This window comes from Sardina pilchardus, chromosome 18 (assembly GCF_963854185.1).
Source record: "Sardina pilchardus chromosome 18, fSarPil1.1, whole genome shotgun sequence".
NCBI classification, from domain to species: Eukaryota; Metazoa; Chordata; class Actinopteri; order Clupeiformes; family Clupeidae; genus Sardina; species Sardina pilchardus.
The window spans coordinates 11,832,872-11,847,453 of NC_085011.1; the positions used below are offsets into that span (position 1 = coordinate 11,832,872).

The following is a 14,582-nucleotide window of genomic DNA, read 5'->3' on the forward strand; positions in this document are numbered from 1 at the left end:
ACAGGATGTTACTATGACTCATGCCATTAGGGCAGATTTACCTACACCAAGATTTCACACTTTGTTCAGCACTAGCATAACTTAGAGATATTGGAAAAGAGAGAAAGAGAAGCAATATATGCTTTTATAAATCAGTGTTTGTAATACTAGTTTTGTCGCTGTTAATAAATGACATTTCTTGGTTCAAATATTTTGTCCATCTATGTAAATGTCATGTTACTGCTCCCTAAAGCATTTTATTCAGAGGTTGCTTGAGCTAAGTCAATCAATACTTGTATGCACTGTGCAGTCATGATCATGACTCATCAATTTGTATGCAAACTTACAGATCACCCAGACAGCCTTTCACCTTTACATAACTGAAGTGGTTTTAATGATTTCTTCTGAAAAGGCATCTGATCTGTGTATCCCTACGTACATCAAAAAATATATAAGGAATTAAGGAATGTGTCAGTTAAAGCACAGTTGTGGTAATATGTAGATAGGGAAATAAATACAGTTGTGATGTATCTACAGCGTAATAATATAATTACATGATGGTAGTGTGGTCAAAAATTCCAGGCACACTCAGGTGTGAGAAAACACTGCAGGTTTATTGACGATACCGGGAACAGGTCACTAGCCACATCATAGCTCTGATAACACTGTTCGAAGATCTCTAGGGCAAGGCCCATCTTATACATGGTTAGTTACATTGTGGTAATAGAAATCACATGGGTACAATGGTCTTTCCCAAAACTCCACATACATGCAAAAATACAACAATACATGAACACTTCTTGGACATAGCATGTGATCCACACACCATACGCAAGTCATGTGGGCAATCCAAGTAAGTAAGATAATAGGTCAATATAATACATATATATCCCTCAGCATTCTCTGGTCGTAGCATGTTCTCTGTCAGGGTCTTCCTAATATTACTGCCTCAGGCAGAATACCCTTAGCTCGTGACAAAGGGGGTCGCATGACCTTTATTAGAAAGTCATGACATGGAGAGAGCAAACGACAGACAAAGCAAAGTTGAGGCACAGTATTGAATGTATAGAAAAGCATAAAAATAATATATGAAAATGTAATGTTAAATCAGCTATGTAATAAATGTTAATTAGTATTTACTTCTAACACATACGATTTGTTAGTAATCCAAAATTTCTACTACAGTAGTGAGAATGGTAGTGAGAAGAAAAAAAAGCATGCACAAGTCTGTATATTTGTGCACTGTCATGTTAGTGGTCTGTGGTCGGAAACACAAACATCAGTTTGAATGAGTTCAGCGGCAGCCACATTCCTTGGCCACCATATTTGTCTTGACAGAGAAGGTGGTGCCATCCTTGTCCAGCTCTAGGACCACCAGGTCTCCATACTCTATGGGCACGCAGCAGGGGGTGCGGCCAGTCCAACCCCCCTTTTGCACCATGCTGTTAATCAGGATGGCATGATTGTTGCCCTTGGGCAAAGGGAAGCCACACTCGCCCTGACAGTTGTTGATGGTGGCCACAGAAGGCTCCAGACGGAAGGCCTCGGAGATGGTCAAGCTCTGCAGGCGACAGGGGTTGTGCTTCCCTGGATTCTCCTCACCCGCTCCGCGAGTTGACCTCTGTGATCGCTCAGCCTCCCAGGCCCGCAGGACAGTCTGCAAGGCCTTGAGCAACAGCAGGGCACAGTACTGGACCTCACCGGACTCCCCATCACCTGCAGACACATGCTAATGTCAGGACAATTCTGCCATTGCTGTCAATAGCAATTCCATCCTAATTAATGAAGAGTTGTGAGTTTATGTGTGAGCATGTGTTAAGGTATATTAAGTTGACCAGTAGATTAAGTTGTGGTATGTTTGGATTAAACAGAGACAATAACTGGGATAGACGTCACACATTGATTAGTCTAGTCCCGAACACAATGAGAAACTTCTCTCATCACCTGATTGATCCACCCCTTCAGCTGGCAAGGCGCTAAGATCACTTAGCCTCTGTAGTCTGTCAGTCAAATGCCCAGCTCCCAGCTCATCGCGCCGAAACTGGGCCCACGCGTCATTCAGCCCCTCCCGAAGCATGGACAGCAGCGGTGCCTGGAGAGAGAGCCCCACGCGGTGGCCGAGCAGATCGGAGCTCCACTGGGGAAAGGAGAAGAGGGTAGGCGTTGAGGAGTTCAGTAACCCCAGCAGGAGGCCCTCACTGGAGGACTCGCCCAGGGTCAGGGGTGGCATAGAGCTCAGCAAGGCCAGCGGGAGAGTCACGGCACGTCCGTCAGGTGAGGACAGCGCCTGCTTCTTGGGGAGAACGTCACTGAGGAACCTCTGGAGCTCACACAAGAACTGGTATGTTCTGGAAGGTGGCGGCACTGGAGATGGGGCTCTGTTTAAACAAAAAGGAAACAAAATTCAAACATCCATTACTCCAGTCACACCTCAGTGACCATCGATCAAGTCAGTTTCGTTTCCATTGCACACAAATTGATGATCCTCGAAAACATTGCCAAACAACTCACAGATAGAATTACAAGGGAGCGTGAAGATTCTCTATGGAGTCTAAGTCCAGATACATATTCAGAGAGACAAAAAAAATTGATAGACAAAACAAACAAGTCCCACATGAGACATAAAGTTTCACTTAACACATATGACCGTACCTGTGATCAATGGAGGTAATGCCCCCAGGCTTATCCTCATGTGGTGACTTGTTTGGAAGAAAGACCAGCAGAGGTCTCTTCAGGGCATCTTCTTCTTTACCACGTCTCATTAGCACGTTTTGGACTTCAGACAAAGACAGATTTGGCCCTAAAATCATTTCAACCACATAGAGAGAATAAATACCCATTTTCATATTGATCAAACTCCAGAAAATAAGAGATAGGTACTTACCGCTGTTTGGCTGCTTCAACTCAACAGTGATTCGTATGGTCTGCAGTCTAGGACTCACTGTTTCAGGGACTCTTCTGGTCAGCACGATGAATTGAGTTTCCACCGAAAGGCATGCAGTCTGGGAGAAGGGCCAGGTCACTTGGTCAGGCATGGCATGTGGGACAGTATACAGATTCTGCAGCAGGTACTGACATATTCTTTATTCCATGAGACTTTTCACTTGATCATGTTTTTAGCTTGTTTGGGTTGGAGTGGCTGTCATTTAGTTTGAGAATGGAGGACATCTGGGTGGCGTTTGCATCTCTAATGCTGATAGGGGAGATACAGGCCTAGGAATGCAGCGGTGCAGATGCACTCTATTTCTGAGGTGTCTTTTGCAAGTTTTATGCAATTTGCAGACCCGGAAATCAAGAAGTCAATGCTATTTTTTGAAACAGTGTGTTTTTGATGGTAACTAATTGCTATGTTTTAGTTCCTAGAAGTCTAGTGTCATCGACATTTAGTAATTTAATCAACTTTGATTTCTGGTTCAGTGGAAATTTCTCCCTGCATCAGACGCTGAATTCGGTCTTGCTTGGGTAAAACTCAATTGTAAATGTCAGAATGTGATTCAAAAACAGAGCACATATACAAAGTTGCTACACCATGACCAAGAAAACAAACAAACAAGAAGTTCTGAAAGGTTAACCTGTTTGTTGGGAAAGAGCATATCGCTCCTGAAAGTAACTTCAAGGATCTCTGTTCTTTTGGAGGCAACAAAGAACAACAGCATCGTGGGAGCCACTGTGCTGAGGTGTGTCCTCTCTTCAAAGGCCGGAGGAACTTCAAAGGTCAAAGAAACGCTTCCTGTTTCCTCTCCAGGAACCCAGAGTTCTGACATAACACAAACCAAAGTAAGCAATATCAATACTCTTACAGCATTGCAGCTATTCATACCACACAGCTGTTTTGAAAATGCCCTTTCAAAACAGAATGAACAAAGACTGTGTTTAAGGTTTAGAGTTCAACTCTAAAAGCATTCTCCAAAGGTGCACATTGACTTTTTTTTTTCGTGAGATAGCTTTGATAGGACAATTCATTTGATTGACAACTCATTTCTTTTCAACATCCAAGACTAAATCTGAAATAATTCATTTAAAATATATACTGTATAGGCCTATATATTTATTTTTTCAAAGTAGCACGATAACAAATGTACCTTTATCCAGATGTGTTGCCCAAGGGCCCACACTGTCACCATCTCTGTCTGCAAGCAGTGTGGCCAGAGACGAGAGCCCTGCCTCAGCTGAGCCATCACTCCCAGTGCAAATCCCAAACCGAGTCAAGGTGTCTCTACCCAACTCACTCTCCCTGCTCCAGCCATCTTGCAGGGCAGACAGGGCTTCTTTCAGTCCATTACCTAAACCTCCAGCAATGGCAGCAAAACATGGAGCTTTCCCAGATTCCCCACTGTGCAGGGAGGGGACGGGCCTTCTGTTGATCAATGGAGGCTGCGTGAACAAGTCCTGTCCCTTTTGAGCATCATCTTGGCTGAGGCTTGATTTCAGGACATCCACCTGACTTCCTTGAAGGCAAAATAATGACCATAATGCATTGAATAAAATGCCAATTAAATGGAAAAAAAAGGACAATATGGAGCTGTTGTGAATCTAGGCCATAACATAAAAAATATGCAAACAATACAAAAAATGTAACCACAAAAATACTTATATGAACATACAGAAATACAATCTTATCTAATCTAGAAATCACAATACATCTACCATACATGGGAAATACAACAACAACAAAATGAAGACACACCTCTACTTCCTCCCTGACCACGGGCATCATCAGCATCTGTTCTCAACACCCCAGCTCCCAAAAGCCCCACATGCTCGCCGAGAGCAGCAGGCATAGCAGACGACTGATCTGGCACGGGGTGCTCCGACCTGGGCTTCTGACCCACTTCCTGTCTGGGAGGCTTTAAGGTGCCGTCTTCGCTTTCTTCCAGGGGAGTGGTGCTAATGGGGGCAAGACCCAGTGGCAGAAGCAGGAGCAGGGACAGCCACATGTCAAAGGTGTTTTGACCTGCTTTCGTAAGTTCCTGTTGTCTGGATGGACCCCGAGAGAAAGACTGGCTTTATATCAGCCGAAGGCTTCTTCGGGTTCCCCAGAGCGGGAGCTGTCAGAGGAGAGGAGCAGCACAGGACAGGACTATGGCCTTGAATGGGTTATGGGAGGTGGAGTTTGGGTGCTGTCTCATGGAGAGGTATGAAACTTGCTGTCCACACGTAGAGATATTGTTTACTACACTGCTCCAGTGTGTGTGTGGTGAGGGCGAGACCTGGAGGCCACACACACACACACACACACACACACCCTCCTGTCTGGCCAATTCTGTTCATATCAGCGGTGATGAGATATGGGAATCACATTTTTGGAGCTTCAAAATGCTCCTTTTGTTAATAGCGTTCATATTCCTCTCCCTCGACATGTGGAGTATTTGAATTAGAGAGGAAGCATGTAATTGTAGAATATGAAGCTCCAGTTGTCAAGAAGACCTACACTTTTGTCCTACACAATAACATCTCTTACCACTACTCAAGTATACTTCACTTTCTCTACACATTTTCCCTTAGCACTAACCGAAGGAGCTTCGCTATGAATACAATTTTACAATACGACGGCACATATTTATATATAACTCCGTGAGGGCGTTCAAGAAGTTCTAGATAGGCAACTGTTATGTAATAAATGTGATTGCTGCTCTCAGCTCTCTCCACTCTTTTCCCTCTGTGGACTGAAGTGCATGAGTGGGTATGTGAGGATCGGCTAGAATACAATCTTCAGGGGAAAATGTGTCTCACCTCTGTGTTCCTGACCAGAGGGAAGACAGCTGCTTTTCTGTTGTGCAGAATCTCAAGGTCTCTCCTCTGTTTCCAGTGGGTGCCGGGTGACAACAGATGTCAAGGTCCTTGCTAAAAAAAAAAAATAAACCCCAGGATCCAATGAAATAATAAAAGAGAAATACTACAAAAAATGATGTCCTATTTTGGGGAGGGAGTGTTTTTCTAACTTTGTCTCACACAGTCTTCACAGCATGAACTGGAGGACAATTCATCTTTTCATGAACTAGCCATGATGTTGAAATTGGGTTTCTGATAAAGCCCTCTTATCTTGGAGACTTGAACCCCCTTTGACCAAGATGTTAGCCTACAACTGCCTTCAGATGTACTTAAGTATCTACTCAGATAGGCCTACACATGGAAAAACGGATGCCAATTATCTGGTAAACATTCTCTAAAAGCTTCTCTAAAAGTTTTCATTGTTTGTGTCAAACAAATTGTGAATTCTTTGTAACACTGAAACAGGAGTTGAATTAGGCTATAGGCCTACTCTGTGCTGAAAGTGATGCTCAGAGCTCCACTGGTTTCCTCTGTGCAAACAAAACATTCAGAAAGACGTAGCAGAATTATGTGAACAATTTTAGGGTATGTTTTTCCCCCATTGGTTGTTGCATTAAATCTTACCTAGATAGGCTGGGCAAACCCTGTCTGATCTGCCGGAGATTTGGATTTCGCCCAGCAGCTCAGGCTGAAAACATCTGCACATCTATCTTGCTTCCTGTCCACATCATCTGGGTCCAGTCACAAACTAGCTTATCCAAAAGGTGCACCCATATCGTTGGTCTGATTGTTTGAAGGACTATCCAAAAGCGTAGTCATATGAAATTATGCCCATGCCTCTTATGCAGGGCCGGATTAACAAATCATAGACCCTTGGGCACGAATATCTGATAGAAGTCGATCAGTCTGTGGCACTGAAGGTGTTATGAGAGCCCAGGTTGCTGTATTCATTTGCTTGGACACAGAGCTCTGCGGGAGCCAGGGGGGAGGGGGAAGAGCTGGGGTTGGGGAGCACCAAGGGACACCCAGGAGCAACAGTGGCGAGGAAAAGCTCCCTTGTCCAGGAAGTGTGCATTTCGTAAGACCCCTAATTGTCGGCCGTTTCGTTCGAAAATTCTAAAACAACAATGTTTTTTAATACCTTAAAATAACATTTGCTAAATGAACCTCACATATTTCGGTAGCCATAGGTGTGTATATTAGCACAATATCTGGCTTGGTTCTTACCGGGGCTTTTATCGCCTGAAATATCCAATTTAGTTTACCATGCTCGGGAGTTTAGCGCTGGCCGGGGGGGTTCATTGTCGGCCTTTTCACATTCTACATCAAAGATTATTCTACAACAGATGTCTTTGATCGGTAGCATGGATCCCTATGACAGACCGTCTGAGAGTGGACGTGAGACCCTGAAAGTGATACAAAGACACTCCGTTGTTGATTTTTTTTACCTGACGATCGTAGGCACGGACGTGACATCCAACAACACAACAGGTTCGTCCCATGATGTGTGAAAAACAGTGTTAGAAACAGCGAGTTAGCAATGTTTTACGATGTTTACAATGATACAGCATTGGCAGCAACGTACAAGTGGCCTCACTCTTTATGCATCCCATACGCCACCGCGGCGCAACCGCGAAATGTTCGCCACATAGACTGTATATATAGACCTGGGCTGCATCCGAATAGTCAGTACATACTAGCTTCGTTTAGAACGTACTACTCAACCGTCAATTTAGTACGTTATTTATGTATGCGAGCGAGTAGTAGGCATACAATTCGGACGTACTGGGCAGCCATTTTGCCTGTCCTTTGACCCCGGATGTTTACATGTGACGCGAACACAATGACCGACGCATGCCGCGAAATTTTAAAGCCACCTCGGAGAATTGACCTCAGAGCCGTTTATTCGTCTTATTTCTCTTTAAACCGCTGAACGTATTTACGAGAATGACCTCCGAGCCGTTTATTCATTAAGTTTTGCTTGACACAACTGAACGTATTTACGAGAATTTACCTTAGAGCAGTTCATTCATCTTGTTTAGCTTGACACGACCCGTCTCCATTTTTGGCCGGGGGAGTCCTGTATTTTACCCTTTCTAGCCGTCCACCCGCAGTATTTCACCGTAAATCTCCCAGCTGACTAAACTGGCTTCATATGTCAACGTGAACTTGAGATTTTTACCGGGAGACGACGGCCCCTTGTCCCGAACAGTCCTGCTGCAGTTTGCCTGACGTGACTCGCGGGAGACATCGCGGAATTTTGTGTGCAATAAAAATAACTTTCATTACTCATTATAATGAGCATGCATTACTGACTAAATAAATTGCTATGATGTAGTTTAAAACAAACCACTGTTGTAAATAAGACTAGTAAACAGGCCTGCATTGTAGCACATTAATTCAATAACAAGTGTGTTTCGTACCTATTTAACCAAACAGCATAACATGACGTGCATAACAGTATCTAAACGTTCAGTAGGCTAGCCTACAATTGTTCCAGAAATCACACATGAAAAGGTATCCCTTCGATTTCAATTCATTTTACATTTTGCACATTCCAACAGAATAACCCAGGTGTGCCTGACCTCAGTAGTTCTTGAATTCCCCCCTGGGGATCAATAAAGTATCTATCTATCTATCTATCTATCTATCTAATCACAATAATCAGACCACCTACCAAAAGTACTTGAAAATTCACACAAATCCAGTAAAATCCAAATCTAGTAAATAAATGCATAAGCTTTTATTAGTTTAACAAACAAAACCTAGCAATTGAAATTTTAAGAATGATACAAGCTTTTACAACAATCTACATGTAATAATAAATATTTGAAAACTGTATAATGATTCAAATAAATAAAGTAGCCTATAGTTAAACATAGGTAGTGTTACATAAATATTTTAAGAAGCTTTTAAAAGAAGCTTTTAAGTGTTAAGAACTTCTTAGGAGCGTTCTTTGAGCGACCCTAAACTTCTGACCGCTAGTGTAACATTTAAAAGCCCAACAGCCACCACTCATACCCAACCACAGACAGTGTACCATGACCCACACTTTAGTGAAAACACTGACCAAACCAAACAATCCTATCATTCACTGTCAAAGCTCCACATGAAGCTGCCGAGACAACTCGCAGTATCTTTGTAAATCACAGGACAGATAAAGGGTGTTTTTTGAATATTGAAGAAGAAATCCGGCGAGTTTTCTCATAGATCTCTGTTTCTCAAGCTGCCTTGCTGGGTTAGCTGCTGGTTGTAGCAACTCAAGCTAGGTAGGCAGTGTGTCTGCTCCGACCTCCTCATCACTGCGCATGCGTCCAATCCTACTGCGCAAGCGTACTTCAAATTGGCTGCAAGATGGCGTCGCCGCGGTTGCTTCAATTCCATAGAACACTGCTGAATGCAGACACACTGTCCAGTTCTATATATACAGTCTATGGTTCGCCACGTCACATTCCCATTCTGCCGCTCCGATAGGTCCTTTACAACAGTATAAATGCAGCTAAACGGTAAATACTCGACACGCTAAACACATGAAGTAGGCTATTACGATTTCAGAGAACACTTACAACACATTACTTCATGGAAATCATGTTAAAGCAAGTTTAGCTATATTAGCAAACCTACGGCATACCAGTATGAATCAACTATGTAAACATCACACAAACTTACTTCTCGTCAATGACTCACAGCTTTCAATATCAAAGACTGGATTAAGACTGAAAGACTGAATATTATTAAAGGCAGGAAAACTATAACTTTCTCGGAGCACACTGCACAGCGAACTTGCACGTCTGCTCGTTACTTGACTATAAGATACGGAGATACGGGACAGAACCGCAAATGTATATGATTGGTCGGTCGAACGCTGGTTGTTCCCATTGGCTGGCAATCCGGAAACTATTGCTGTACCTTAGGTTTGCTTTCAAGATGGCGGAGAATACAGGCATTTGTTATGATTTATATTAATGTTACCGTTTTGTTTAACTCTGAAACCCCAGAATCTGCTTAAAGGCCCATTCATGCTCAACGTAAAATACGAATACGGATACGTGTGGAGTGTTTCACACGTTCTTTCCGTTGATTTCGTCCGTACTTTGACATGAAATTGAGGAGCTTACGATTACGGATGAAACGGATGAAACGTTGCAATACCGAACACTACCACAGGAATATCACACGAAAAAGTGGGGGCGCTATGCATTCACACGTAAAATACGGACGGAGGTATGGAGAAAGGAAACATACCCGACTTATGGGTAAAGCACCGCGAGTTACTTTGATTGGTTTAAACCGTTAATAGCCTTCTGATTGGCTAGATATCGAGACGAAGGTAAATACCCCGCCTCTTCCTGTCTCTTTTAAAATCGAGCTATCGGTCTATGGTTGCGGTAAGTAAGCACACGAAATGTTTAGAAATTACGTTATTAACCTTCGGTATTCCTAAAGGAAATCCAAAGAAGGGTTTATACAAGCACAATACAGTGATACAGGAACGATATAACGTATTTGTTTGTTTGCTTGCTGCATTTCATACTATCAACATAAGCTGACGCATTGGTCACGATATGTGCTAATGTTGTTGTCAACTAGCTAGCAGTTGCATTAGATTTCATAGTCAACTTAGAATATAATTGTCAACTGTACCTGAATCATTTGTAAATGTATATGATAACTCTTATTTGATCTGTACAGCATGCACGTAGTTTATGAAGCGTTTCTTATTCATTATGGTTTGTATATTGCATAGTTACTTTCATTAAAGCATGCATGTAATGGGTTATATGGATATTTTCCTTCATGTAGTATCACCAATTTTTAAATTGTTTACTGTTATATTGAACTATTGCATTGATGTTATTTTTTTTAATGGTTATTAGGACAGTTATCTTAAACATATTATAGGCCTACATCAATTTCTGTGAGGACAGCTGCATACCAACACACAACGACAAACCTTGGTTTACTGGTAGACTCAGAAAGTTTTATTGCATTGATGTTATTTTTTTATGGTTATTAGGACAGTTATCTTAAACATATTATAGGCCTACATCAATTTCTGTGAGGACAGCTGCATACCAACACACAACGACAAACCTTGGTTTACTGGTAGACTCAGAAAGTTAAGGATGGAAAAGGAAGAAACGTTTCAGAGTGGAGACAGAGACCGCTTCAAACCAGTAAAAGGTTCAACAAGGCTGTGAGGGAGGCTAAACACATGTACTCTATGAAACTACAACAGCAGTTCTTAGCCAATGCCTCTGTCTGGAGAGGGGTCAGGTAGCTTACTAGCTTTCAACCTAAAGCCCCCAATACTACAATCTACAACTTGCCAACAGCCTGAATAACTTCTACTGTTGTTTTGACAGGCAATGGGACAATCCTCTACCATCTTCTACCATCTTGAGCAACCATATGACAGCAACCCCCTGTTGTCTATTACCTTAAAAGTCCCTCCTCCCATCACCATGACTTCTCTCTCCGTATTAGAGAGAGATGTAAACACTGTTTTTAAAAGACAGAACCCCAGTAAAGCATTGTATCTCCATTCACTCTGAAGTACTGTGAAGCACACTTCATCTTCCAGCATTTGGAGTGTGCAGACACCAATGCCAGGATACTCTTTGTGGACTTTAGTTTGGCCTTCACCATAATCCATGTTTGGCTGCAGGACAGGCCTTCAACATCATCATCCCGGCCAGATCATTGACTACATGTCACACAGGAAGTAACATGTGAGGATGGGCAGGCATGTCTCATCAGACAATCAGCACTGATGCCCCCAAAGGCTGCTTTATTTCTCCCCTGCTTTTCTCCCTGAACAGCAACCACTGTCTCCAGTCACAAGTCTGTCAAGCTAAGAGAGATTGACAGTCTGCTAACTTGATGCAGTGACCCCCCATCATACTCCATGACTCCCCCAGTAAAGTGTACTCCTTGCAGCAGTTGAGGAAATCCAACCTGCCAAAGTCGATGATGGAGCACTTCTACTCTTCTCATCATAGAATTCATCCTCACTTCCTCCATCTCCATCTGCAGTGGATCATTTGCTCTGCTGGGAGAGTGATTGGCTGCAGCCTGCCTTCCCTCCAGTCTGTACACCTCCAGGACCCTGAGGCGGGCAGGAAAGACAGCTTCAGACCCCTCCCTCTCCGAACACTCCCCTCTGGCTGTAGGTCCATCATGACCTCATGCCACAAAAACAGTTTCTTCCCCTCTGCAATTGGACTCCTCATCAAAGCATATCCCCCCCTTTTTGCGTAGTGTTTTTGTACTTGCATCTGCACTTTGTCATATTTCTATATAGGCCTATTTAAGCAATAATCCCCAAGAGGCCGTAGTTTACACTGAGTTTAACAGTGAAGGGCCATTGTTTGGCATGACGCGAAAGCGGACTGCCTAAAACCCCCCTTAGCTGTTCTAAAGTCAGTGTAAACTACGGACTCAAGTGGCTTTTTGCTTTTCTAAAACGGTTACTACGTCTATCTTAGATTTCATGAAACAAAAACACAACAATGAGTAATAAGGTATTCATAGATAATCATTGTTCCGCCAAGAAATATATTTCCTCCATCTGAATGGTTGCCATGCAACAATGAGACGCAGCTACTCTTTCTAACTTTAGTGTAAGTTGTGGTAGCGCATTGCTTTAGAACGAAATGCGCTCAAGGTGTAAGCTTGTATGTTTGTGTTTTACAATGGCATCGAACGCGATCATAATCAAGGACTTTTTATGTGTCTTCCACCATTTCACCTAGTCAAATTCTTTTTCATGTGGAAAAGAAAATAACTGCAATAAAATGATTCTGATTCTGAAACCTATCCCTCTGTACTTATGTTACATCATGTCACACACTCCAAGTAGATGTTTGTATACTCATGTTTACTTCAAGCTAATAAGATAGTTGATATATGATATATATCAGACAGCTGATATATTCGGTGTACTAATAAATCAGTTGCATTTTTAGACATGCTCTCTAAATAAACCTTGATCCATTTTTATGCATTCAGTAATTTAGCTGATTCTTTTTAAACCATAGCGACTTACAAAATGTAGCTATGCAAATTGTACATTCGTATGTCTTATTTAACTTGTACTCTGTTCATACTACGATTTAGACATGCCTAACCTTCGTCCAAGAACCTTCGCTCAAAGGAAGAGACGCTTCAGCCAAGCGCAATGGCATCAGGTGGAGAAGAGGGTAAGTAAAGGTATTTCTGTATGGTGTGTGGGGGGGGGGGGGATTACATGTCTGAAGATTGTGATGCTAATACAAGTCTGCTGTTCGTTCTTCTCATGATTCTTAACTTATAGATGTCGAACTGGTGTCAAAAGGCCCAAAATGAATTCGCCTCAACACCCCTCTGCCTTTCTGTGTGGATTGATACACAGAAAGGCAGAAGTAATGTTAATTTTGCAGGTATAGTTTTGTCCATAATTTAACCCCAGTAAGATAAGGCTGACAGTGTATCATCTAATCTTGATGCAGTGTTTCCCCTACAATGTATTCAGCAGTTGCGCAGCACCACGGCTGGATTTTCAGCACCACTGCAACATCTTCACATGATCAGTAATGTCACCACAATTAGGCCTACTTCCACATTCTAAAAGCACAACGGCCAACGTCATCGTTGAAATTAGGGTACTTGACAGACCCTAGCACCACTGCTGGAAAAAATTCTAGGGGAAACACTGTGATGACATATGAAGTTGATCAGATTAAACCTATAACTCCACACAAAATTTTAGATTATTAAAAATCCCATCGCCATTCTGACCAAGAGCATTTCAATGCCTTTTCTGGAATTACATTGTAAACTGCCAATCCTGAGCTTGTCAGTTGATGTTATAAATCAATATTTATTTAATATTGTCTGTGAAAACGCTTTTGAATCTCAGGTCTTGAGCAGTGTGTAAGCAGTGTAAAAACTTGAATACAACCTAAAAATTGTATATTGAACAAAACTATAAATACACTTGGTTTTGGTCCAATTTTACATAACTTGTTGTAAAAGATGAAAGATTTATTCTGTATGCATAAGATGCATATCTGTCTCAAATTATGTAAACATTTGATTTGTTCAAATCATTTTGAACAATTTGATTTGTTAAAATCGTTTCTTTCCTTTGTATCATTCACTTTCCAAAAAATACCCAATCTATTTTGGTCACACGATTACTACAGGATCTGAGGTTTAAAAGAATTTAGCAGTCTTGTTCTTTGAAATCTGCACTGTTGGCTTCAAGCTTACTGGGGGTTAAAATGGTCTAGTTCAATTATAACAGTTCTTGTAAGGCCCTGCGTTCCTTTTCATATAAATTCCAGGGATTACTGTTGTTTTAGTCAAATATTGCGTGAAAGACTGTACAATTACTGTTCAGAGCATGTAATTGTTCTGTCTTGACACATTTGTTCTGCATTCTCTTAAGTGCTAAGAACTTCTTAGGAGCGTTCTTAGAACGTTCTTAGAGCACTCCTAAGAAGTTCTTAGGGAAACCCGGTCCTTGTCTGTATACAGCAATGTGAAACAAACAAAAAAGACACAATCTGGTAGTTTGTAGTATGCTCAATGTAAAGTTCTACAATATTGACCTTAGGTCATCATTTGTATGACATTCAATGCACTGCTGCACTTGATATTAATTTAATTGAAATAATTGTGCTTATTAAAATCGTGCATGACCACACACCCAAAACATGGACAGGTCAGGGCACAGACAAAGTTGTCAATTGTAGATCACAATTATTAAATGTGATTACTCAGTGATTTTGGAACTATCATCCATATTCAAAGATTACATTTTTAAAGAGAGCATTGTTATGAAACTC

The 14,582-nt window shown here is 41.9% G+C and overlaps 1 protein-coding gene across 9 annotated transcripts; it reads right to left on the bottom strand.

The window, feature by feature from the left end:
- Positions 1-574: 574 nt before the first annotated feature.
- On the bottom strand, positions 575-9,561 carry LOC134063924 (muellerian-inhibiting factor-like). 9 transcript variants are annotated; one of them, XM_062519675.1, is made up of 10 exons: positions 6,979-7,187; positions 6,376-6,867; positions 5,713-5,823; positions 4,667-5,027; positions 4,062-4,427; positions 3,552-3,736; positions 2,864-2,981; positions 2,632-2,779; positions 1,924-2,357; positions 575-1,695 (listed from the first exon to the last, which is right to left on the bottom strand). In XM_062519675.1, the coding sequence occupies exons 4-10, from the start codon at positions 4,914-4,916 to the stop codon at positions 1,274-1,276; spliced, it is 1,923 nt and encodes a 640-aa protein (XP_062375659.1). In that variant the 5' UTR covers positions 4,917-5,027; positions 5,713-5,823; positions 6,376-6,867; positions 6,979-7,187; the 3' UTR covers positions 575-1,273. The 9 variants fall into 9 exon arrangements, with proteins under 9 accessions (XP_062375659.1, XP_062375666.1, XP_062375664.1 ...); XM_062519682.1 differs by lacking the exons at positions 6,376-6,867; positions 6,979-7,187 and adding an exon at positions 9,421-9,561 and having other exon boundaries at positions 4,667-4,866; XM_062519680.1 differs by lacking the exons at positions 6,376-6,867; positions 6,979-7,187 and adding an exon at positions 9,421-9,561 and having other exon boundaries at positions 4,667-4,956.
- Positions 9,562-14,582: the final 5,021 nt, after the last annotated feature.

Bases quoted from the DNA above. Each gene is read 5' to 3' on its own strand.
- LOC134063924 (XM_062519680.1), bottom strand. From the start codon at position 4,916: ATGTGGCTGTCCCTGCTCCTGCTTCTGCCACTGGGTCTTGCCCCCATT. The intron at 2,982-3,551 runs GTTAACCTTTCA...CCCTTCTCCCAG, and splicing joins TGCTCTTTCCCAACAAACAG to ACTGCATGCCTTTCGGTGGA. The intron at 1,696-1,923 runs GTGATGAGAGAA...ATGTGTCTGCAG, and splicing joins TGAAGGGGTGGATCAATCAG to GTGATGGGGAGTCCGGTGAG.